Source organism: Talpa occidentalis, unplaced genomic scaffold (genome assembly GCF_014898055.3).
Source record: "Talpa occidentalis isolate TD23 unplaced genomic scaffold, MPIMG_talOcc4v2.1 talOcc4.15, whole genome shotgun sequence".
NCBI lineage: Eukaryota > Metazoa > Chordata > Mammalia > Eulipotyphla > Talpidae > Talpa > Talpa occidentalis.
Genome location: NW_023601543.1, coordinates 29188396 through 29212963, shown reverse-complemented (window position 1 = coordinate 29212963; position 24568 = coordinate 29188396). Strand labels below are relative to the sequence as shown.

At 39.2% G+C, this 24568-nt stretch overlaps 1 protein-coding gene across 1 annotated transcript in view; it reads right to left on the bottom strand.

Moving 5' to 3' along the window:
• MORC4 (MORC family CW-type zinc finger 4) overlaps positions 1-24568 on the bottom strand; it is a 56461-nt gene that overhangs the window by 1544 nt on the left and 30349 nt on the right. The window contains 7 exon segments of the mRNA XM_054695622.1: positions 258-541; positions 844-1537; positions 9731-9906; positions 11277-11328; positions 12028-12096; positions 14136-14264; positions 18417-18515. Coding sequence (XP_054551597.1) covers positions 258-541; positions 844-1537; positions 9731-9906; positions 11277-11328; positions 12028-12096; positions 14136-14264; positions 18417-18515 — 1503 coding nt within the window.

Sequence of the window (24568 nt, the reverse complement as noted above, 5' to 3'; positions counted from 1 at the left end):
AACAAAACAAAATGAAGCTCCTTAAAAATTGGCCTACATTTCTCAACAATTATGTTTCCATTAACTAGAAAGAAGAGAGCACAATACCACCAAGTGCAGGGAGACTGGCTATGACTCTCTAAGAAGCAATTCCTCAATCCTTGGTGGCCTGTGAATTAATCAAGGCTTCCTCCCTTATCTATGGCCAGTAACTGGGGGTCCTAAGGGGTGCTTCCCATTAGCACTCACAAGCTGATAACTAAACCCTAGTAATTAACCTTTCTAGGTCATCTCCCTCTGGGGTCCGGTAGGAGACCTGAGCCTTCTGCAGCACTTCCAGGTGCATCTCTGTCTCCTTCAGTTTCTCTTTTAGTTCTTGCTTTTCCTCTTTGGTTCGTTCCAGCTCAGCTTTCAGAATTTGGAATTCAGCTTGGCGATAGCCCATGTGTTTCTTGCTCCAATACAAGCCTTCCGTCTCTTGAGTACTGTAGGTCACTAATTCATGCTGGACTTTCTTGAATTCAGAATGCCAGTGATTCCTCTCCTGCTCCAGCTCTTCTACCTGCAGTCCAAGAAACAGAAATTCAGTGAGCCCACGTACTATTCCACGTTAGAGAGTGCCAGAAATTGTCCCAAATACATTCCCCCTGTGATTTCTCTATATGTAGTCCTCTACTTGTGGACCTTTTCATTCCCCAAACATGGGAGGGAAGTCCATTAGTGGTTACTCTATTTGAGACATACCAAGGAATGATTCAATATGCATCTAGTTTAAGGGCCTCAGCATGAAGTCATCAGAGCGCCAACTCTCTGGGCCTTTGTTAGAACCACCTCTTATTACTAGCGGTAGGGTATTGCCCTAACCTTTTGCTGGAACAAATTTCTTTCTGCCAAAACACGTTCCAATTTTTCTGTGGTTCTCTTCAGTTCTTCCAGCTCTCTTTGGTTCTTCACCTTCGGTGTATGACGACCTCCACTCTCCTCATAGCCTCTTTCTTTCTCTCCAATGGCTGTAGCAGGGGTTGAGGCAGAAGCCACGGAAGAATAAGACACTGGGTTCCAGGATTCAACTGCTTTTCTTCTCTCAGCAAGCTCCTCTCTGTTAAAAGGGATCAGCTGAATGGGAGCTCCTGAATCTTGAACACCTTTCGCCACACCGACAACAGCTACAAAAGGTCCCTTGTTTACCTCCTCCTTGTTTATGTTTGTGCTGCCTCTATTAGATTCTTCTGCTACCAATCTTGGCATCTGATCTTCTACTTCTTCAGGAAACAAGGACTCCTGGTGTTGGTCTTGGGCCCCTGAATACAGAACTGAAACCTCCCTACTCTGACTGGCATTCTTGTTTGCTTCTGGGTATTCTGGGGAGAGGTACGGCGGTGTGCTTCTCTCAGAGCTAGATTTATCTTGGCTGTTCTCCCCATCTGGGTTGCCAACAGAAGCTTCTACCCTCCTGTAAGAGCTAGGCATGGAGTAATCTAGAGGAGGTGTTGTCATCTCATTCTGGAGTCGTCTTCGTTTTTCCACAGGTTCCTCACCTAGGATCCATTTGTACTTACTGCAAGAAGAAGAGGCAATTAAATTGTAAGCAATCACAATACAGGCTAAATGTTCTTATTTTATGGAGCCTCTCTTCAATTTTCCCACATTAAAACTGATCCCACCTGTTCTCCACAGATTGTTTTAAATTAGTAAGACAGTTCTATCCTAATCCCCAGCCCCTTCACTCATGCAATTTGCTAAGGTAACAATTGGTCTTAAGGGAGAGATGAAATCAAAAGGTATGTAGAATCAGCCTTTGGATATAATAGGACCATGTTGACCTTGGTAAGAATTCTGAAAACAGGATTGAAAACCAGTCTGAACTAGAAGTTTCTAAAATGCAAGTAAAGGAAGACAAAAAAAAAAAAAATACACGTAAAATCCCCTAACACGAGAATGGAAAAAAAGGTCACAAAAAGTCTAGTGGAGTATGTGAAGGGAACAAGCCAGCTCATTAATTTTAAAGTGTCACAAAAACCCTCCAAGTATCAAACATGCACTTTTTTTTTTATAACAGAACATTACACAATTCCTTTGCCAGCCAACTAGATTGTGGTTATTGCCCATTATTCACTTATAAAAGTTAATTAAAACACAAGGCCTTAGTCAGAAACAAAGAAATTGACCTGGCCAATTCAAGTCACTTCCCCTTTATGACAAAAGAGCTCCCTTCTGTCAGGGGCAAACAAGCACTCCCTCAGTTCTTCAGGAAAGCCCAGGATGGTGACCTGAAATCACCTTCCATTTCTGGCTGAGATCTGCACTAAAGGTTGAAGGAACTACAAAACAACTGGCACCAGCAAAATTCATAGGCAATTTTATTCATGAGCAGGATAGCACCCCTCGTTTTATCCTTAGAATTATTTTGCCTTTGCTCCAGAAAACTGAGAAATTTCAAGGTAAAAATCAATTTTTAAATTTTCAATGTGAGTCAGGCATGTTACTGGCCACCTCACAGTATCTCAAGGCTGCCCACCTTTCTCTGAAATCTCTAAGAACATATGTAATTAGATATCTCAGATCTCAGTTTCTTATAATGCCCTGTATGTTCTTTAAAAGTAGTGTGGCTTCACTGATTTTTCTCTAATTTTTCTGTCCTTTTATTTGATATCCATTTTATTTTATTTTTTTAAAGATTTATTTATTTATACAAGAACCGGGGTACAGGCCTGATGTACGGGAGGGTGAGAGGCTTCACCAGAGACAGAGTGGGGAACAGAACAGGCAGACTGACGAAATACACTGCTGAGGGGAGCAGCGGGCAAGACAGGAGAGGTCTGCTGTGCCATGTGGAGAAATTTCTCGCTGGCCAGCCAGGATCAAACCGCATTGCAGAGGCTGCAGGACAGCTTCACAGTGGGGTGCTCAACTGCCTGTGCCACCAGGGAGGCCCTCATATCCATTTTAAACATTTTATTATTCTTTTTTTTTTCTGCAAGTTTTGAGTTTACCTTGCTCTTGTCTTTGTAGTTAGTTAAGGTGGTTTGTAAGTGGAGTTTGTTAGGTGATTTGAGATCTTTCTTCAATTTTAAGATAAGCATTTACAGGGCCTCCCCTGGTGGCACAGCGGTTGAGCGCTGGGCTGTGAGGCTGCCCGCAGCCTCTGCTGCGCGGTTTGTTCCCCAGCCACCAGAGAGGGTCCCACCAAAAAAAAAAAAAAAAAAAGACAAGCATTTACAAATACATTTTGTCATGGGAGTACTGCTTTCATTTCATCCCATAAGTTTTGTTTTTTTTTTTTTTTCATTTTCTTCTTTTCAGGATATTTTCTAATTTCCTTTGTGATTTCTTCTTTTGCTCATTTGCTATTTTGGAGTATGTTATTTAATTTACACATACTGGTGAATTTCCCAAATTTCCTTCTGTTGTTGAATTCTAATTTAACTCCACTGTGGTTGGAGAACACATTCTGCATATTTTCAATCCTTATTTTATAGTCTAATATATGATCTATTCTGGAGAACATTCCATGTGCTCTTGAGAAGACTATGTATTATGTTGTTTGGAGTGGAGTGATCTGTATGTATTTGCCTGGCCTAGTAGGTTTATATCAATTTTCAACTTTCTTTTTTTTTTTAGAGGCATGTTTTTTTATTTATTTATTTATTTATTTATTTGTTTGTTTGTTTTGTTTATACGTGCACTGGGTACAGTCAGAAGCGCGGGAGGGTGAGAGAATTCACCAGAGCCAGAGTGGGGAGCAGAGCAGGCAGAAGGACCGAAGTACACTGCTGAGGGGAGCAGCGGGCGGCAGGAGAGGTCTGCGCGCCATGTGGGACCCTCCTTCGGTGGCCGGGGAGCAGCCGGGGATCGAACCAACGCCGCAGATGCCGCGGGCAGCTTCGCAACCCAGCGCTCAACCGCTGCGCCACCGGGGAGGCCCTCAATTTTCAACTTTCTTATTTCCTTGTTGATCTTCTATTTCCTTGTTGACCCATTATTGAAACTGGGGTAGTGTGAAATCTCCAACTGTTATTGCTGTCTTATTTTTCCCTTCAGTTTTTTTCTTCATGAACTTTGGGGGCTCTATTTTTAGGTTGCAATATAGGTTTAACTGTTATCTTTCTGATGGGACTTAATCATTATAAAATGTCCCTCTTTATACGCAGTAAGAATTTTGTTTAAAAATCTATTTTGGGCCTCCCTGGTGGTGCAAGGGGTTAAGCACCGCACCGTGAAGCAATCCACAGCCTCTGCAGCACAAGTTCAATCCTGGCCTGCCAGGGAGCAACCCACATGGCGCAGCAGACCTCTCCTGACTCCCCCGCTGCTCCCCTCAGCAGTGTATTTCAGTCAGTCTGCCTGTTCTGTTCCCCACGGTCTCTGGTGAATCCTCTCACCCCCTGTAACTCTGGCCTGTACCCCAGCTCTTGTACACATAAATAAATAAATCTTTAAAAAAATCTATTTTAGTCTGATATTGGTATAACTACCCCAGCTTTGTTAAGATGTTGCAGTTTGATGGTGCATCTTTTTCAATTCTTTTATTTTCAATGTGTTTGTATCTTTGAATCTAAAGTATATTAGACTCCAGTATATTTGGACACTTTTAAAAAATCCATTCTGATAATCTCTTTTTTGATTGGGTTGCTTTATGTAGTCACATTTAATGTCAATATTGACATTGCAGAATTTACCTCTGCTATTTAGCTTTTTGTTTCTTACATGTGCCATGTGGTGTTTGTTCCTCTACCGTTCCTCTTTTCAAGTTGCACGGGTATTTTCTAGTTTAACATTTACAATTCTATAGTCCATCGTTATAATTATTACTTTGTATGTCTTATGTCCTTTGAGGAAGCTGAGAGAAGTAGAGCAAGTACGTATTTATAATATTTATAGTTTGCTACAGCAGCCTTATTTTTCCATTTTTAGTTTTCCTCATTTCTTACAGAGGATCTGTGTTACCATCTGTTGTCACTCCTTTATTCCAGTAGTTTTGCTCCTACCCACCTCTCTTGTGGTGTGATTGTTATGCATTTTACATCTGTATATGAACCAATAAGATCATATACACATATGAAATAATATACAAATATATATTGTTTTATGCAATTAGTCTTTAAGTGAGTTAAGAACAGAAAGAAGAAACATCACATTATATTAAATTTTATAATTAATTACAGTTATTATTGTCAGTACTGACTTTTCATGTGAATTCAAATTACTGCCCGGTATCACCTGCTTTCAGTCTAAGGAACTACCTTAGTATTTCTTGTAAGGCATGCTTGCTAGAAAAAAAAAATCCATCAGCTTTTGTTTATCTTGGAATCTATTTATTTTACCTTCATTTTCTAAAGCTAGTTTACTCAATTTAAGATTCTTGGTTGTCTTTTTTCTAGTATTTCTAACATGTCATCCCACGGCACAGCATTCCGGTCTCCATTGTTTCTGATGAGAAGTCAGTTGTTGATCTTTTTGAGGTTTTGTACATGATGAAGTGGATAGAAACAAAGGTGTATTACAGTGAAGAAATTCTATTTCTGCCTTTGAATTTTTGTCTTTGCCTTTGGCTTTCAGTATTTTCACTGATATGCCTGACTGAATCTCTTTGCATTTATACCATTTTGAGTTCACTGGATATACAGATTAATGTTTTTCACCAAATGTGGAGGTTTACAGTTATTATGTCTTTGAATATTTTTTACTCCTTTTCCTCTTGCCCCTTTCTATACTATTCTGCATGTGTTAGTGCACTTGATGGTGTCCCACATTTCTCTGAGGTTCTGTTCTTTTTTTTTTTTTCAATTTTTTCTGTTTTTTTTTTTTTTGTAGCATAAGCTACGATTTACAAATTTGATAGTTCTTTTTTCTAACAACTCTAAAATGTAGCTGACTCATTTTAGTGAAAATTTCATGTTAATTTTAGTGAAAATTGTACTTTTCACCTCCATAATATTCATGTTTCTTTTTAAGAAATAATTTCTGTCCCTTTATTGATATCCTTACATGAGACAGGATCTCCTTCAGTTTTTTGAGCATATTTATAATGGCCACTTTGAAGCAGCCATTATAAGTATCTAGATCTCTTCAAGAGCAGTTTCTATTTCTTACTTCTTTTTATTTTCTCGTGTACAGACCATATTTTCCTGTTTCTTTGAATGTCTCATAGTTCTTTGTTAACAACTATATATTTTAGGTAATGTAGTACAGCAACTCTGATCCCCCTCCCTGAGTAAATAATGCTGCTATTGTTTGCTTGGGTGTTTATCTACTGGTTTGACTGAACTGACTCCATGAAATGTATTTCTTCTGCAGTTTGCAGCTTCTGATGCCTTCAAGTCCTGACCTGATTGATCCTGAAGTACAGCCTTGTGCTTATGCTCGGTCTTCTTACCCCCAGGGTAAGAAGTGCCAGGAAAACTGGCACAACAGTGCCAGGAAAACTGTTCTCGACTTGTTTTTGGGTTCTCTTTCTCTGTTACTAAACTTATTTTTCAGCCATTTTGCTTATTGTAACTTTTATCACGGGGCTCTGAGTGCCCTCTTAATTGTTCTCCAAGATTTACCATTATTTCTGACAATGCCCTTAGGAGTGGAATTCTCTAACATCTGTTCTACATAAAGTCAGTTCCTTTAGGTGAAAGGAGTTCTTCATCTTCACAAGCTGCCTTTCTCCCTAAGCAGAACTTCCATGCCTTGGTGCAAGGGGTAGGAGCAGGGAAAGTGGCCTCTTCCTCCAAGAATGAAACCTTTTTTGTTAAAAGTCAGCCCCCCTCTCAGATGACACCCTAGACTGGAAGCTAGGTGACAAGGGGGCCCCCAACTTCATTTCTACACCCTCCTGGAGTAGAGCTCCTTGGCTAGTTTTCACAAAAGACAGCTTGGAGGAGGATGGAAGAGGTTAAATGCCATCTACTCTTGCTGTTCTTCCTGAGCTCTACTAGATTATCTTGAATGAATGTTCCCCCAATTGCTACATCCCCTTAGGACAATTTCTAAGAACTGATAATGATTTTTAAAAAATTTCTTCCAGTTAAATGATTTGAAAGAGTCTCTCAGGCTCCTCATGTGTCCATTTTGAAAATCTGTCCAAAGATCATATTTTAAAGTGTTAATCTTGGCACCTGAATCAATTTTATTTATTTGCAAGACTCTTCTTCTGTTTCTACGTCACGTTTGTAGTTTCAAATATCACTTTAAACATACTAGAATGTCGCTCCTTTTACCATTAAAGTATGATTTGGATTTTTTTGGTTATCTTTTTGGTTACTTTTTTGGTTATCCTTAAAGCATGAACTAATTAGCTTAATCAAAGGCTCCCTAAATAGCTAAATAAATTAAAGTCACTAATTCTCACCTTTGTCCATGTACTTATGGCTACTTAAGATCTTAGCTTGTAACCACTCATGAATCCTAGCATGTACTGGATATACTTAAATATAAAATTTTGACAACCATAAGCTCTTTCATCTTTGATTCCATCACTGCTCCAGAAAAGTGACTTTCACACACTAAGCACTCAAATATATGCAGAAAGAATGTACAGAAAGGGATTATTTCCTTTAACAGAATTAAACTTCCCAAAAAAGGTTCTACCTGTTTCCATACTAGCTGAACCTATTCCATATTTTAGGTCCTTCCCTCGTCTAGTTAGATTTGTGAGACTCCCAAAGCTGTTTCCAGTGACACCTCTGGAGTCCTTGCTAGGTCATATAACCTACTCCACTAGCACTTTTTCAAAGTGTTGTTTTAAAATTAAGTATACATATTATTTTGTCTACAGTTAGTGAGCTGTACTACATGACCAAAGAATCCTAATCAGTTTCAGATTTTGATAATAACAAAGGAGATCTTTGTAACTCTTGCTAAACCTATTATTCCATTAACATCATTTTACTAGAAAACTGTATACATGAGCACCTTCTTTTCCCCTTGTAAAAAGGCACACCCTCTCCAATCAATCTGAATCCCCCATAATGTAGCTTGAAATGACAAAATCATAATTCATGGACCTTACAAAACACAGACAGCATTAACGGCATCAATTATCATGCATCTCGTTCTCTTGAAAGAATATTATTCTCAAATTACCATTACAAATGAACAAAGTATTTGTCTTCTATCACCAAAACCCAACTGTGAATATAACAGTTCTATAAAGACTCATACAAAAAGCCCATAAAGACTGATGAAGTATGCCACCCAATGGATGTACTGCCATTCTGCACTTATAAAATACACACATATAATTTAGTATTTGCAATCTCTTTTAGATTACCAAAAGCCACCACAAAGTAACAAAAGGAAAACTGAAGAAAAAGGAAAAATGACAGCAGGGAAAAGAGCCTTCAAGAGCAACATCACTTTGGCAATATCACTCATGGCAATTCTGATACACGACTATCTCAAGGAGATCGAGGTAGAGAGGTATGACACTGTGCTTCAAAAAGACATGGCACTTACTGTATTTTGCTCCCAACCTATAATGGGAGTTGAGAAACTAAACAGAACTGGGGTCAAGCCCCTGTGAATAAGACTGGACCATATTTTTTAACCCCTGGCCATATAGTTCAATCTTAGAAGTTGCTACTGCAAGATGATACAGATTCAAACATTAGTTACTGAATATCTACTATCTTCCAAGGCACTGTTCTAGATTCTTTCACACAGTTTCTCATTGAATTTCTTTGGAGTTTTATTAGCTTTGCTCATAATGGTTTAATTCTGCCTGAGACTTTTTGTTCATGTTCAGCGGGTCACGGGATTCTTCCAATATCTACAGGGCTTAATTACGGAAGAATCACCAAATAGGGGACTTGTACACCTGTAGCGATGTTTGTCCAGACCCACCTAAGAAGAAATAGGAAAAAGAATAAAGAATGTGGGGGAAAACCAGGAGTCACTTTACCCTATTATGTATTACATTGCTTCTATCCTACAATACATTACAGAGACATCCAAATTAAATGGGTCAATGACAAATTCCCAACCTACTGTATTCATAACCTACTGTCACATTATTTATGACTGTAGAAGTGTCTGATATTAGAGAGCAACTCTGTTTCTACACTGTGGTTTGTCCTGCCAGAATTAAGAAACATAGCAGACAGGAAAAAGTGCTAATGGGAGTCGTGAGTTCCAGGGTCACAGCAGGATAGGGGCAGTCCTATCTTTCACTGGCTTCACATATTCCTGATATTTAAGAAAAAGGCAAGTTTTGCTCCTTTTGGTCATAAAAGGTAATAAAATAATATTGATGAGGTGCTAGAAGGTGAACAAATAAAGCTCAAGATGAAACAGTAATATTTTACTCAAGGAAACAATGAAAGAAAAGGCTTACATAATGGTACCAACTTCCAACAGCTATTTTTGTACATGGCCAACATGTGCTAGGCCCATGCGGCCCCAGAGAGCTGCAATATTCCTAACAACTTAAGGCAAGAAACAATGTTTATTTGTATAAAGTTGCCTTTCATTTGCATAGCACATTATGTTTTTCAAAGTTTTCATGTCCATGTATATCGTTTCTGTAATACCCAACATAATGTGACCACATAGTACACACACAAACACACTTGACAAAACAATCGCAATGTTGAAAAATTGGGGTACATGCAGCACATAAGTCCATCAACCTAAAATGCTGTTTATACTTCAGAATTCTCTGCTAGGCCTTAGGAAAACATAAACATGATAACCATACCAGCTTACTTTATAGGAAAACAAACCTGAGGCTTACTATTGGAGACAGACTATGCGTTCTACCCACCTGGAAAACTGAAAAACACTGGTATCCAGAGGTTTAAGCTGAAGAGAAAGTGTCCTGCTTTCTTCTCCAACTGAAAGAAGTGGGCTAGGGCTATCAATTCCCTCATAACCCATTGTCTTGTTATTCAGTTCATCCATATCTTGAATAGTAGGGATCTTCAGTGGATCAGTAAGTACCTAGCAAAGAAAGAAATGATTCATAAAAATCCCAATTATAAACTAAATACCAAAGGATGAGTCAAATCCTTCTGATGCTAGGAAAGAATACTTAGCCAAATAAAAAGAAACTGTTTCCTACACAAAACAAACAGCGCGCAGTAATGTACACTAGAACACTGAACCCAGGCACATTTAGTTAGAACCTTATCAGCTGGACACCGACAGACCTCCCCAACTCACTTATTGGCTCCTACTGTCATCCCACCCACATTAACCCAGGCCCCCTAAACGCCATCTAATTCTCCCTTGTGACCCAGTTGAAGGCTGGGTTTACACTCCTCTGAGATCTGTGATGAGGGTAGGGGCAGAGGGAATGAGCATTGCAGCAAGTGTCGGTCCTGATTTTGAAGAAATGCATGCGAGAGACTAACATATGTTCATAGTGCACACACAGAGACATGCGTCTGGGATCTCGTGGGGGAGCCAGCTTACGAAGAGTGATGAAGGTGAAGGAATATAAAGGGGGAGGTAAACTGAATGAGGACAGGGCAGTCCCAGGAAATCTCCCAATATCTACTTCAGACTCTTGAGCCAATATATTAGGACATGAAACCTGTTCATTCATATACCTGGGTCTTGGCAGGATGTCAGATGAATTGATATGAAATTGCCTCTATCCTCACCAGTCTGACCTACCCTGATTCAGTGGGTGGAAGGTGAATCTAACATGCGACTAGCAGATATCTCTGGGAAAGAGGGCCAAAAGGAAAATCATGCAGAAAGGCAGGGTTGGGTGGGGAAGATATATGGGTGCTATGGTGGCTGTCAGGAAAGGAGTGTCCCTGAAAGGACGGCCAACCTTATTGCACCCTTCAGCGTCCGGAGCTGGGCAACCATGTCCGAGAGACAGTGCTCCTGAAAATTCAAAACAGCAGAGTCTTTATAAAGCCAGCCAGCCTGAAAGCAGGGACAGGGGAGGGACACAAAGAACCACCCCTTCTCCCAAGAGGAAGGAGGAAGGAATCACCTCCGAATCCTGGAAAAAGGAGACCGAGGAAAGCCACATACTCAACAGGAGCAGCCTGTATGAGGATGGAACACAACCCTGAATGTTCCATAAGACTGAAAATGACATTTGCACCGACCAGAATTAGTACTAAATCCAAATCTGGGAAATAAAAATGGTTTGACTCTTCTATTTTTGGTGATCTGAACATCAGTAACAGCAGATCCAAGCAAAATTGAACGGTCCAATGGGAAAAAAGAGATACCAAAAGAAATGGTTCATTATTTCTATGCAGCTTTCAAGATTGCTGCTTCCTTCAACCTATGTCCACTGTTGGGGAAAATTTTGTGTGAGGAAAAGGAGAGAGCAGACGGGCTCTTACCTGGTGGCTCTCATTTTCTGTTGGCACCTTCTTCTTCTCCACAATTTGATCTCTAAGAGAAGACAAAAGTGCTATTTAGTTTATTCATGAAATTTCTCAGTCTGAAATAGATTACCAGTTTTGGATTTAGGTTAAAATATTCCTTCCAGATTAGAAATAGTGTAAGATCCATTGAGTCACTAAGGGTGCCTTCTTGAGCTCTGCTACTGAAGAGAGATTTCAAATGCTCCATCAAAAGAGAGGAGCTGAGGGCCTCCCTGGTGGCACATGGGGTTAAGCTATCCGCAGCCTCTGCAGCACAAGTTCGATCCCCAGCCAGCCAGGGAGAACCCCACATGGCGCAGCAGACCTCTCCTGACTTGCCTGCTGCTCCCCTCAGCAATGCATTTCAGTCAGTCTGCCTGTTCTGTTCCCCGCTCTGTCTCTGGTGAATCCTCTCACCTCTACCCCATGCCTCTGGCCTGTACCCCAGTTCTTGTATGCATAAATAAATAAATCTTTTTTTTTTTTTAAAGAGAGGAGCTGGGGAGGGAGGGAGAGAAACTAACAACAATCACTAATTGAGACATTTAGGAGATGATTAGAAGGAATACAATATTGAGAAAACAGGAAGGTGAGGTGGGAAATCATTAAAATATATATATATATATATATATATATATTTCTGTCTCCTCAAAACTGCCCTGTCCTATCAGGAAGGGTCAGGCTCCCCTACTGCACATTACAGAAGGCCAGGTCAGATATACTCAACTGTTTCTTAGCTCTGCTCAAGTACAGGTCTTCATCAATGAGTTCCTGTTCCTCTGGAACAGAGCATCTCCTGCGGTATAAAGAAGAAATCATCTTTTGGAAATAAAAATACCCTTCTCTTTTACATTTCACTTTTCTTACGACTATGATAAGCAGGTCAAAGAGGTTAACAACTCTGACAGAGGTCAGATTCCACCCACCATTACAAACAAAACCTGTGTGTAGTTTAATGTGTAGCAATTCTTATTTCAAGGCATACATGATGTAATTATTTTTGGTGCATATATCACCCTTTTGCCAGCAGATTCAAAATACTTTACAGTTACAAAATTCAGATTATGGTGAACACCATGAAACAACCTCTAATTTTTAAAAGTGATGTTCCAGGGCCTCCCTGGTGGCGCAGTGGTTGAGCGCCGGGTTGCGAAGCTGCCCGCAGCCTCTGCAGCGCCGGTTCGATCCCCGGCCACTGGGTGGGGGGGTCCCACATGGCGCACAGACCTCTCCTGCCGCCTGCTACTCCTCTCAGCAGTGTAATTTGGTCCTTCTTCCTGTTCTGGCTCTGGTGAATTCTCTCACCCTCCCGCGCTTCTGACTGTACCCAGTGCTTGTATAAATAAATAAATAAATCTTAAAAAAAAAAAAACTCCCAGACATTTAAAAAAATAAAAAATAAATAAAAGTGACGTTCCAGCACAAGAGAGATTTGCTTGAGGTTCCATAAAGAGAGAGTATTGCTGAGAGTAGAACCTTGTTCTTCTGCCTCTCATCTAAGAAAGTAATTCTCAAGGTGGAGTCTAGAAGCAGGAAAGTCCCTAAATTAGGTAAAGATGCCTGAAGAAGATCAGTGGCTATGACAGAGGCTACCAATAAGGGACGAGGGCTTTATGTCATAGAAAGGACAGAATAGAAACTAGCAAAGAGGAGAAAGAAGGAGGATTATATAAATGAAGTGTGATGAAGAGAATTTTAGTAGTTAAAAACCTAAAGGAGTACTGGAAAATATATTCAATGGTCAAGAGCAATTCTAGAAACAAACAAAAATTAATAATTGGAAATGCTGTTATACCCATTTTATCAGGGGCAAGGTGTCCTAGAAGGCTATGTTTCTTGGACTAAATGCAAACTGACAGGAGACACAGGATTCAAAATTGAAAATTCTAAGTACTCAGTCCCACATTCTACTGTAATCATATAATCCTAGTTACTCTCCATGGAGAGGTGCTGCGGTACATGTGGAGACCGATGGATAATGCTCAGCCATTACAGATCAAGATTTCATTTAATTTCCTTCATTTAAATTTTTTTCCTAAAAAGCATATTTTGCTTTAGTATCTTTTTATCAGCATTTATCCTGCAGAAAAAAATTTAAAAAGTCACTTGCTACATCAGCAGACTGATGTATTATTATGAACCTATGTGGTTACTGAGCCAAAGAAAGTATTTGTTAAATTGACATGAATGCTCATGCATATGCCAGGCACTAGCCAGATGTTAGATGCTGCAAGGAACCCATGGTATATTAGGGCGACAAACATGTAAACAAAAGCATTGAGTGTGTAACACACACTACAATAGATTCAGGTATAGGAAGCAAATGAAGAAAAATCATCAACTCAACCTGAAACATAAAGCCCCTGTTCTCAAAGAGTTTACAACCTCTTGAAGAGCCAAAGTATACACATATGAAAAACATCTGAAAAACACAAAGCAGTAAAGTGAACAAATGTCAAAAATTAAATACCACAGGAAGCCGGAGTACAATCACTGTATATATTGTCAACAGGAAAAGTATCACACGAAATGCACAGGCTTCCCAGGTGGAGTAACTCGTCTAGGGAGCTGGAATGTAGAAAGTCACTGATTCCTCTTGCTGACACTGTCAAAATTATGGGTAAGAGGGAACGAGTGTGGTATGCGTGAGGAACAGTCAAGTCATAGGGCCTGGCTAAAGCATAGGGTTTGAATTAATGTACAATGAAAAAATAAGGTTAGAAAAGGGGCTTGACTGCCAGGCTGAAAGCTGAAGTGTGTATAAGTGAGAAGTGTTTTAGAATACAGAAACAAATCAGTTGCTTTCTCAGGCACAGTCTTGCACCCTAAGCGTACCTGTACTTTGGATGGGAATTATAGTAACAAAACCATCTTGCAGGTAATGTAGATGGATCAACCTTGCCAGGAAGTTTCCTCCATTTAAGACATTCATCACACTGTACCCATGTCTGGTCAGGAATCTTCCTGAATGAAGGAAAACAGAAGTGTGACAATTTATATCCTAGCTTTATACTTATTGTACATTAGAAAGGCATACCACGAAAGTGAAGGAACAGATTTTTTAGTATAAAAATATGTCAGAGCTGTTGTAGTCTAGTGTTGAATATGGACACACTCTGAACTTAACAAATAAAATAATTATAGAATAACACCAGATAGAGGTATAAAAAATAGTTACAAATATCAACATAGTGAACCACCATTCTTTAGTCAATATATTTATCCTGGAATCTCTTGTTCATTTTCACTCTAAGTATTTTTTTTAAAGATTTATTTATTTATGCATATAAGAACTGGGGTACAGGCCAGAGGTGTGTGTATTGTGGGGTGAGAGGATTCACCAGAGACAGAGTGGAGAACAGAACAGGCAGACTGGCTGAAATACACTGCTGAGGGGAGCAGCAGGTGAGTCAGGAGTGGTCTGCTGTGCCATGTGGTTATCTCCCTGGCCGGGGATTGAACTCATGCTGCAGTGGCTGCAGATAACTTTGTTGCTTGCGTCTTAACCCCTTGCGCCACCAGCGAGGCCCTAACTGTAAGTATATTAACTAGGAAAATATATTTATTACAATATTACCAAGAAGTAAAACCCATAGAATCATTTATAAAACCCATCCAATCCCATTACAGGTTTAAAATGCATTTGCAGGAGTCACTGAAGCATCATCATCAAAACAGCCCCTCCATTTCTCTGCAGATGCCCTAGTCCTCTTTTTCTCCTTTCAAAAAAGGTCTTTGTGTACATTTCAGTCAAAATGTTATTAGGTTGATGTTCCCAAATTAATCTTTAAAAGTAATATAAATCTGGGACTCCCTGGTGGCTCAAGGGGTTAAATCTCAGCACTATGAAGCTTTCCGCAGCCTCTGCAGCTCCCTGGCCAGGGAGCTACCCACATGGCAGCAGACCTCTCCTGTCTCTCTCGCTGCTCCCCTCAGCAGTGTATTTTAGTCAATCCACCTGCTCTGTTCCCCACTCTGTCTCTGGTGAATCCTCTCACACCCTGCACCACTGGCCTACTCCCCAGCTCTTGTATGCATAGATAAATAAAATAAATCTTTGAAAAAATAAAAGTAGGGGCCTCCCTGGTGGCACAAGGGGTTAAGCACCGCACTATGAAGCAATCCGCAGCATCTGCAGCATGAGTTCAATCCCCGGCCGTAAGCACCGCACTATGAAGCAATCCGCAGCATCTGCAGCATGAGTTCAATCCCCGGCCGGCCAGAAGGAAACCCACATGGCGCAGCAGACCTCTCCTGTCTCGCCCACTGCTCCCCTCAGCAGTGTGTTTCAGTCAGTCTGCCTGTTCTGTTCCCCACTCTGTCTCTGGTGAATCTTCTCACTCCCCACACCTCTGGCCTGTACCCCAGCTCTTGTATGCATAAATAAATAAATCTTTAAAAAAAATAAAAGTAATATAAATTTGATTTAAGTTTCATAATGAAATGATGGCTCCAGACCAACAGTTGGGTTAAATTAAGATAAAACTCTTCTAGATTTCTACTCTTACAACATACCCATTTGCATCCACCTCAGCAAGTGTAACCCAGTTACCTACACCTTAGAGCAAATTTGCTTCTCTGTGAAGGAGGTGGCCTATATATAGTAGAAGTAGGCAGCACTTAAGGTGTGAGACACGCTGGCAGGGGAAAAGTTAGAGAAAAGACAGAAGGAAGACAGACTAGGGCCAGATTAAAACCCTAATTAGCCAAGGGTGGTGTGTGTACACATTTCAATGGAGTGGTGTGATTCTTTAATGTCTTTGTTCAACATTTTCTTATCTTCATAAATAGTGCTTTTCTCCCTAATTATAAAAGTAATATAAACTCATTGAGAAACTGGAAAATACAGAAAGATATTTAAAAAAAAAACATCAAAGGCACTTGGAATTCTAGCATGCAAATACAATAGCCCCTTGTTTTTTTTTTTTTTAAACTATATATTTTTTAAAGATTTATTTATTTTTATAGAAGAGCTGGGGTACAGGCCAGAGGTGTGGGAGGGTAAGAGGATTCACCAGAGACAGAGCAGAGAGCAGAACAGGCAGACAACGGAAATACACTGCTGAGGGGAGCAGCGGGCACGACAGGAGAGGTCTGCCATGCCATGTGGGGATCTCCCTGGCTGGCCGGGAATTCTTTTTAAACAGAGAGAATTTGCACACATTTTTTCTGTCTCCTGCCTCCAGGTCGCTCCAACCTTGCAATCTCTAAATGCTAAGCTCAGGCCTGACCTCTGGTGTCTATGTATGTCCATACAGCTATTGTTTTTTTTTTTTTTTAATAATAAATTTTATTTTTATATTCCCCATACATTTGCAATCCCCCCATTCTGACCCCAATCCCTCCCCTCCCACCCCCCACTCCCCAAAAACTGTCCCTGGTTCATAGTTTTTTGTTGATTTTGATTTTCACTTTCTTATAGTTATTCATTTTCCTGGTCCCTTATTTAAGTTCTCTAGATTCCTGCTATGAGTGAGACCATCCGGTATTTTTCTTTTTCTTTCTGGCTTATTTCGCTGAGCATGATCCCTTCCAGCGCCATCCATGTTGCTGCAAATTGCATGTGTTTATCTTTTCTGAATGCTGAGTAATATTCCATGGTATATATGTACCACATCTTCTTGATCCAGTCATCTATTTTTGGGCATTTGGGCTCATACAGCTATTGTTTTATTTAGAGTCAGAGCCAGAAAAAAAGCAGTAAAGGTAGTAGTGGGAGGAGAGGAAATGTCACATTATTTTTGTTTTCCTATGTACGTACACAGAAAAATCTCTCATAGAAGCATGCTAATATTTATTACTCTCTTGGGGACAAGTACACTTAGAGATAGCAACTCCCTGCCTCAAGTTACATGCAGACCACAGTAGACCCTTCTATTCAGGCAGACAGGAGAGGCTTTTAGTTTGTGCTCGCCATAAATAGGTAGTTAAGGTAATATGCCATATTCTCCTCACTGGATCTTTCCAGAAGTAATAGGGTTTGGGGGCTTGCCTGCATATATTTGAACCTTTGGATCTACCACTTTTTACTTGTCTTAAGCAAGTTACTTAAACTCTTGCTGTATAAGTCCCGACATCATTAAAGAAGTAATAATATCTTTCTCTTAGAGTTGTTGTGAAAATAAGCGTGAATACATATAAAGAACTGAGACCAGTGCCTACCATATAAGTACTCAACAAATAACCATTATTGCAATCCCGCCTACAGAAAGGTTGTTTAACGCATAAACACACATTCCAGCATATATGAAAATCTGCTTCACTTCATTAATCATGCCTTATTTGACAGGCAAAAAATGGCACCTCATCTTAATTTGCATTTCTTTGAAAACCATGGAGGCTGAACATAAGAAGTCTAGAATAAGACAATTATGATATTCATTCAGCAATCAGGTTGCCTTTCAAACAAAATCTTATATCATAAATTTGTCTGATGATTTCCACTAACAAAAAAACAGGTGCCTACCCCAAAAGGAATTTAACATTGTAATCTTTGTTTTGAAGGTGGTATATGTGTGTTCTTACTCATTCTGTCCTTTGGAGAATTCCTGGCCCACCCAGGCATTTCATCCAGATCCACATTTCTTTATTTCCCTGACTTAGGTTCGATAAATTCTACATTTTTTCTGATATGCTAAGATCTCTATTTCTACTCTCAAATTCCTCAGTATAGTTCCAATAATGTTCACTAGGAATAGAGAAAGGAAGTTTTCTAACATTTCTTACTTATCATATGCCAGGCATTACGTTAAAAATGTTATCTCATCTAGTTTACTATGCTCAGAGAAGTGAAGTGATTTACCCAAGTTCACTCAACTATTAAGAAGCAGATCCAGATTTTCAACCCAGGAGTGTCTGATTTAAATGGCCACCATCTTCTACTATATCTCACTGCCTACAGTATAAACTGACAGTACTAAACTTTTCATATTTATGATCCAAACCATACAAGTGTTAGAGCAGAATGAAGAGGTTGAGAGGATGGAAGTGATATCTATGATTTCCTATTCTTAGTTAATTAGACTTTATGTGAAAAACACCATCTTATCCTTGTTCCTTCCATTTGCTCTATGAACATTAGCCCTAACACTTCCAGTTTCTACATCTACTACTCACGGTATTGGCCTGGCTATAGCAGAGTTCTCAAAATTCTCTTGGGAGGTCTTTTCCTTCCAATAAGCATTGAGCTTCTGGGCAAGGGCATTTATTGTCAACCTGGAAAAAAAAAAAAACAAGAAGTGTATCAATGTTTAGCATTTTCTGAACAATTATCTGATCTTTGAGACACTCCCATTTAACGGAAAGGCAATAATTTAGAATATTCAACATAGATTTGAACATGTACAGTTTCAGAAACTAGAATAAGAATCTACTGCCTTTGAAAATTGCATATCAAAATGACAAAGTCAAAATACTGAATGATCACTTTGGTTGAAAAGATAAAATGGTCAGGAGTCAAAAAAAAGTATTATGCTCTCCAAAAATTTCATGGTTTTTAGAATAATGGTGCAGGGAGTAGGGGATGATATTAGGGACTATGACAGAGGACTAAATTGCAGAGCCAGGACAGACTCAAATACTGTGAAGATTATGGGGAGTTATTTGATTGTCAAATGGCAATAGGCAAACAATTCAGGACCATGCTCAAACTCAGAGGGTCAAATACTGCACCCTACCCACTACAAATCAATCAAATCTGAACATAAAAATAGTTTTTCTACATCATGTAGATCATAGCAGTTATAGCACCAATGGGTAACAAAGTTTCCTTCTACCTTCTGCTATGTAGCTGTTAGTGGAAGCTGTACTCCAGTTTTGACTCTTGCACTTTCTCCTTTATCCTTCTTTCCAAATGAATAACAGTAGACCCAGTGTCAAAGAATGCAATTTGTATAAGTCAAAATCTGAATTTACTTTTTAAAACTGACAGCTTTCTAATTACTAATTCCTATTTAATTCTGTAGCCCAGGATTACAACAACATAGAGCTATTTACACAAGCTTAATAGTTTTTAGATCTCTTAACTTGCTGGATCATTCCCCAAGGTTTTTGCATATCTCTTACCTTCTTTACTTCTACCTTATTCATATTAAATTAGATTCTGGCTACACACAGAAAATTAAATAATCGTATATGAGCACTCTACAATGTCATATGAATATTTCTACTTCTATGTTCATATCTTTCCTTCCAAGGCACGTTCTAATAAAAGAAGTAGATTAGACAGGATTCTGGGAAAATGGTGGAGTAGGAAGCACCAGAAATCTATCTCCTTACCAAGATGACAGTTACACTGAGCAAAATCTATCTGATACAACTATTTTAGATCTCTGGAGTCTATTGAAGGCTTGCAACTTCCAGGGGAAGACTTGAATGATAAATTTGCAAATTTCAGCTCTTAGCACAGTAGTAGCTTTCCGTCTCCTACCACAAGCCCTATAGCAAGGCATCTATATACACATTCCAAGAGCAGATTGTATGAGCCAAGGTGGGCAAAAAGGACTATGTCTTCCAAATATTGGGGATCTGTGTTCTGATCATTGATTTCTGCTACCACAAAGAAAATAACCATAAAATATACACAAAAGAAAATGAGAAAGGAATTTAAATATTTCACTACCAAAGAAAATCAACTAAACACAAAAGATGACAGTAATGCTGGGCACGAAGGCCAAAAATCCTATAAGAAATATAGAAAACAAATAGTACAACAGAAGTCCCTCCTTATCAATAATTACTTTAAATGTAAATGGATTAAATTCACCAATCAAAATACAGACATTGGTGGGATGGGTGGAAAAAAACATGATCCAAGTATATGCTGTCTACAAGACACTAACATCAGATACAAAGACACAGATAGGTTGAAAGTAAAGCAGTGGAAAAGGATAAATAGCAACCAAAAACAGAGTATGGGTTACTACACCAATAATAGACAAAACAGACTATAAGTCACAATAACTAACTAACCTGAGTGTCTGTTGATGGATGAATGGATAAGCAAAATGAAGTATGCAGTCATGCATGGATTAGCAATGGGAATTATGTTCTGAGAAAGTAAAATTGGGTGATTTTGCTGTTGTGCAAGTGTCATACAGTATGTAGTTACACAAATCTTGACAGTACAATCTATTGTGACCACTGTAGTATATGGAGTCACCCAATTTTACTTTCTCAGAACATAATTCCCATTGCTAATCCATGCATGACTGCATACTACATTTTGCTTTAACTGATGCATGACTGTATAAATACAGTGGAATATTATGCAGGCTTAAAAAAGGAACTTCTGACATATGGTACAACTTTCTAAACATTAAATTCCAAGCACATTATTTTATGATCAGTGAAATAAGAGAGTCACAAAACACAAGTATTGTATGATTTTACTTATATGAAGTACTTAGCACAGTCAAAATCATAGACACAGTAAGTAGAAAGGTAGTTGCCGGGGGCTAGAGAGGTGGGGAATTAGTGTTTAATTGGTGCAGAGTTTTAGTTTTGCAAGAAGAAAAGTATTCTGGAGATGAATGGCAGTGATAGTTGCATAATAATATACTGTACTTAATACTATAATGCACTTAATACTACTAACTGTAAACTTAAAAATGGTTAAGATGGTAAATTTTATGTGTATTTTCCACAATTAAAAAACACTGAAAAAACGAAGTAGATATCTGGTTACCAGGAGTTGGAGAGAGGAGGGAGAAGAGTAACATAATGGACAAGGGGTTTCTTTTTGGGGTGGCAAAAAAGTTTTGGAGTTAGATAGTGGTGATATTGGTACAACTTTCTAAACATATTAAAAACCAGTGAATTGTACAATTAAAAATAGTGACTTTCATGTGATGCAAACTGTATTTCTCAAAAAAAAAAAACCTGTTCTCATGTTCATGTAAAATTTACTGAAGTAAAGTTTACAAATTTTAAAATCCATCTTTTAAAATGTGTATTTTTATCAATTTGACAAATGTATAATCACATCACCATTACCCAAATCAAGATGTTGCTCTCATGTAATTTGAAACCCCATTTTTTTTCCTGGCAAAAAGTCTGTCTTGGCTCCATTGTTCTATTATTAATCTTCTTCTTTAAACTTGCCCAATCCTTGTATATGTGGTCTATACCCAATCCCTCCTCTCCATCCTTCTGAATGCCCTACAATATAGTTTCTATCATTGCCACTCAACTAAACAGATCTTTTCCCCAATCTCATTATTCTATCAATGATCCTAGCAATATCTGAGTCCACCAAATGTGAGATTTTGATCTCTGATTCTTCCTTCTCCCTTATCTTAGTGTCAATATGCCACCAAAATTTTAAATCTATTTTTCTTAGTATCTGTCATATACTTCCTTTTTCACAGCTACTGTTATTTCAGTCACCTACACTAGTCCAACAGCCTCTAATCCTTCCTACAACCTCCTTCTAGATTTACCAACTGACATAATCCATATTAAGCAGTCTAAATGTATAATGTACTATATTCTTAAAATTGTCTCAAATCGCTCTCCTATTGAAAGATGCATAATGAATTATCACTGCACTACTACACAACCCACTGTCATCTCCTCCTTTTTTTTTTTTTAAAGATTTATTTATTTATTTATACAAGCACTGGGTACAGTCAGAAGCGTGAGAGGGTGAGAGTATTCACCAGAGCAGGAGCGGGGAGCAGAACAGGCAGACTGATGAAGTACACTGCTGAGGGGAGCAGCTGGCGCGGCAGGAGAGGTCTGCGCGCCATGTGGGACCCTCGCATGCGGCTGGGGATTGAACTGGTGCTGCAGAGGCTGCGGGCAGCTTTGCAGCCCAGCGCTCAACCTCTGTGCCACCGGGGAGGCCCTGTCACCTCCTTCTAAGACAGAAGTTCTCAAACCTTTTTGGTTCATGACACCCTCTGTGTCTCAACTTTTATGCGGCACCCTTAGGTAAAAGAAATAGGTTCCATTTATTAGTTAGGTCCAAGCAGCTACATATATGTGATCCAAACAACTTAAAATGTATTTCTGTATTAAATTTAGTATATGTTTGAAAAAAAATACATAAAAATTGAAAGAGTTCCTTTCTTAAATAACCATAATTACTTAATATTGGGATGTATATGCCTGTTGGGTACTGTATAGCTTTTCAAACTTTGGAATCAAACAGGACACAGCATTTCTCACTTTTTCAACACAGATTTTCATGTATTACCTGCTTTTTATCACAACCACTGAAAACCCAGATGCAATAAAAAGGAATACAGGAGATTTTGGCACCTGAAAGTGAGTTCCTACTATAACAAACACTGAAAAAATGTCTTTAGAAATGGGCAGAGGGCAGAGGCTGAAAAACTTTGAGGATCATGACAAAAATAGCTTAGATTGGGTCTCCCCAGTGGCACAGCGGTTGAGCGCTGGGTTGCAAAGCTGCCCGCGACCTCTGCGGCGCCGGTTCGATCCCCGGCTGCTCCCCGGCCACCGGAGAAGGGTCCCACATGGTGCACAGACCTCTCCTGCCGCCCGCTGCTCCCCTCAACAGTGTACTTTGTCAGTCTGCCTATTCTGTTCCCCGCTCTGGCTCTGGTGAATTCTCTCACCCTCCTGCGCTTCTGACTGTACCCAGTGCATGTATAAACAAAACAAACAAACAAATAAATAAATAAAGCCTCTATAAATAATAGCTTAGATTGCCTTAAATATGGATGTTAGAAATATGTTAACTTCACTGATGAGAGCTCAGAGAAAGTGAGGAGCATGGTAAAAAAAAAAAAATGCAAATTTCCTTAGAGAATACCAAAATCATTGTGAACAGACTGCTAGTAGAAATATGGATGCTGAAGGTGTTGCTGGTGAATGCTGAGAAGGAACATGTTATTAGAAAACTTGGGGAAAGGCAATCATGGGAGATTAAACTTAGCAGAATGATGTGCTATAGTTATGTGGAAAATACAACCTGTAAATAATGAAGGTGGACATTTATCTGAGATTTCCAAGGAAAGTCTTGAAAGTGTGTCCTGGTACCTTCTTGCAGCTATGTAAAATGTGAGGAGAAAAAGAAATTTCAGGCAAGAATTGTTCAGTAAAAAGGGACCAAGATTTAATGATTTCTGAAATTCTCAGCCTATCCAGAATGAAAAAGATGTTAAAATTTAGACTCAATGTCAGGAAAGCATACTATAGAGTAAGAGTCAAGGCTGGGGTTGGACAACCTCTTGCTAGTATCTCAGAAAGAGCAAAAGGTCAGAGTATTCAGTCACATAAAAAGATCTTTGACAAGATTAAACATGTGAGTCACATCTCTATAGCTATCTCAGGAGAAGCCAAGAATAGAAATAGGATTACCTAGGAAAAATCAATTAAGAGTCTCTTATCTGATGGAGTAAGTATTCATGACATACATGGGAGACCCACAAAGTCCTTGAGAATAGTATACTAACACAAAAGCCTGCTAGATTGGACTGAAAGGGGTAAAGAAAATATTAAAATGAAAGGCTGTTGAACCTCCAAAACTCTACAGTTAGGAAACAGTCTGGTGACACTACCCAGCTGCAAACACATGTGCCATATTTTTATTTTATAACATTTTGGTCATTCAGATTTCTCATATATATTTGGTATTCCCTCACAGTTCTTGGTTTACAGCTCCTAAGTCTTAGTGCTCCCTATGTTGAGTGATAAATGGGTCTCTTATTATGTTAATGAGATGACTTTGGTGTGCACCTAAGGATGGCAACTGGTTGCCATGGCAACCAACTAATATGACTAGAAGGTAGAATTTACAGTAAAGTCCCTTGATGTTGTGGAAAGAGAGAGGAGCTGGAGGTTGAGTTCAATAGCTAATGACCAATGATTTAATTCATCCTATGAAGTAATAAACTTCCATAAAAATAGAAGAAAAGGAGGTTTCAGGGAGCTTTTGGGTTGCTGAACACATGAACATTTGAGAATGGTATGCCTGGAGAAGGCCTGGAAGCTCCATGCCTTTTTCCCATACCTTGACCTATGGAAATCTTCCATCTGGCTGTTCTTCAATATTATCCTTTGCAATAAAGCAGTGATATAATGTATGAACAGGTTTTTTTGAGTTCTGTGAGCTGCTCTAGCAAATTAATCAGACCTGAGGAGGGTATCCTAAGAATCTATGACCCATAGCCAGTTGCTCAAAAGCACAGGTAAGAGCCTGGGCTTGCATCTAAAGTGGAGGGTGGTCTTGGGACATTGTGCCTTTAACCTGTGGAATCTGATATCATCTTGGGGTAAACAGTGTGAGAAATGAGCTGATC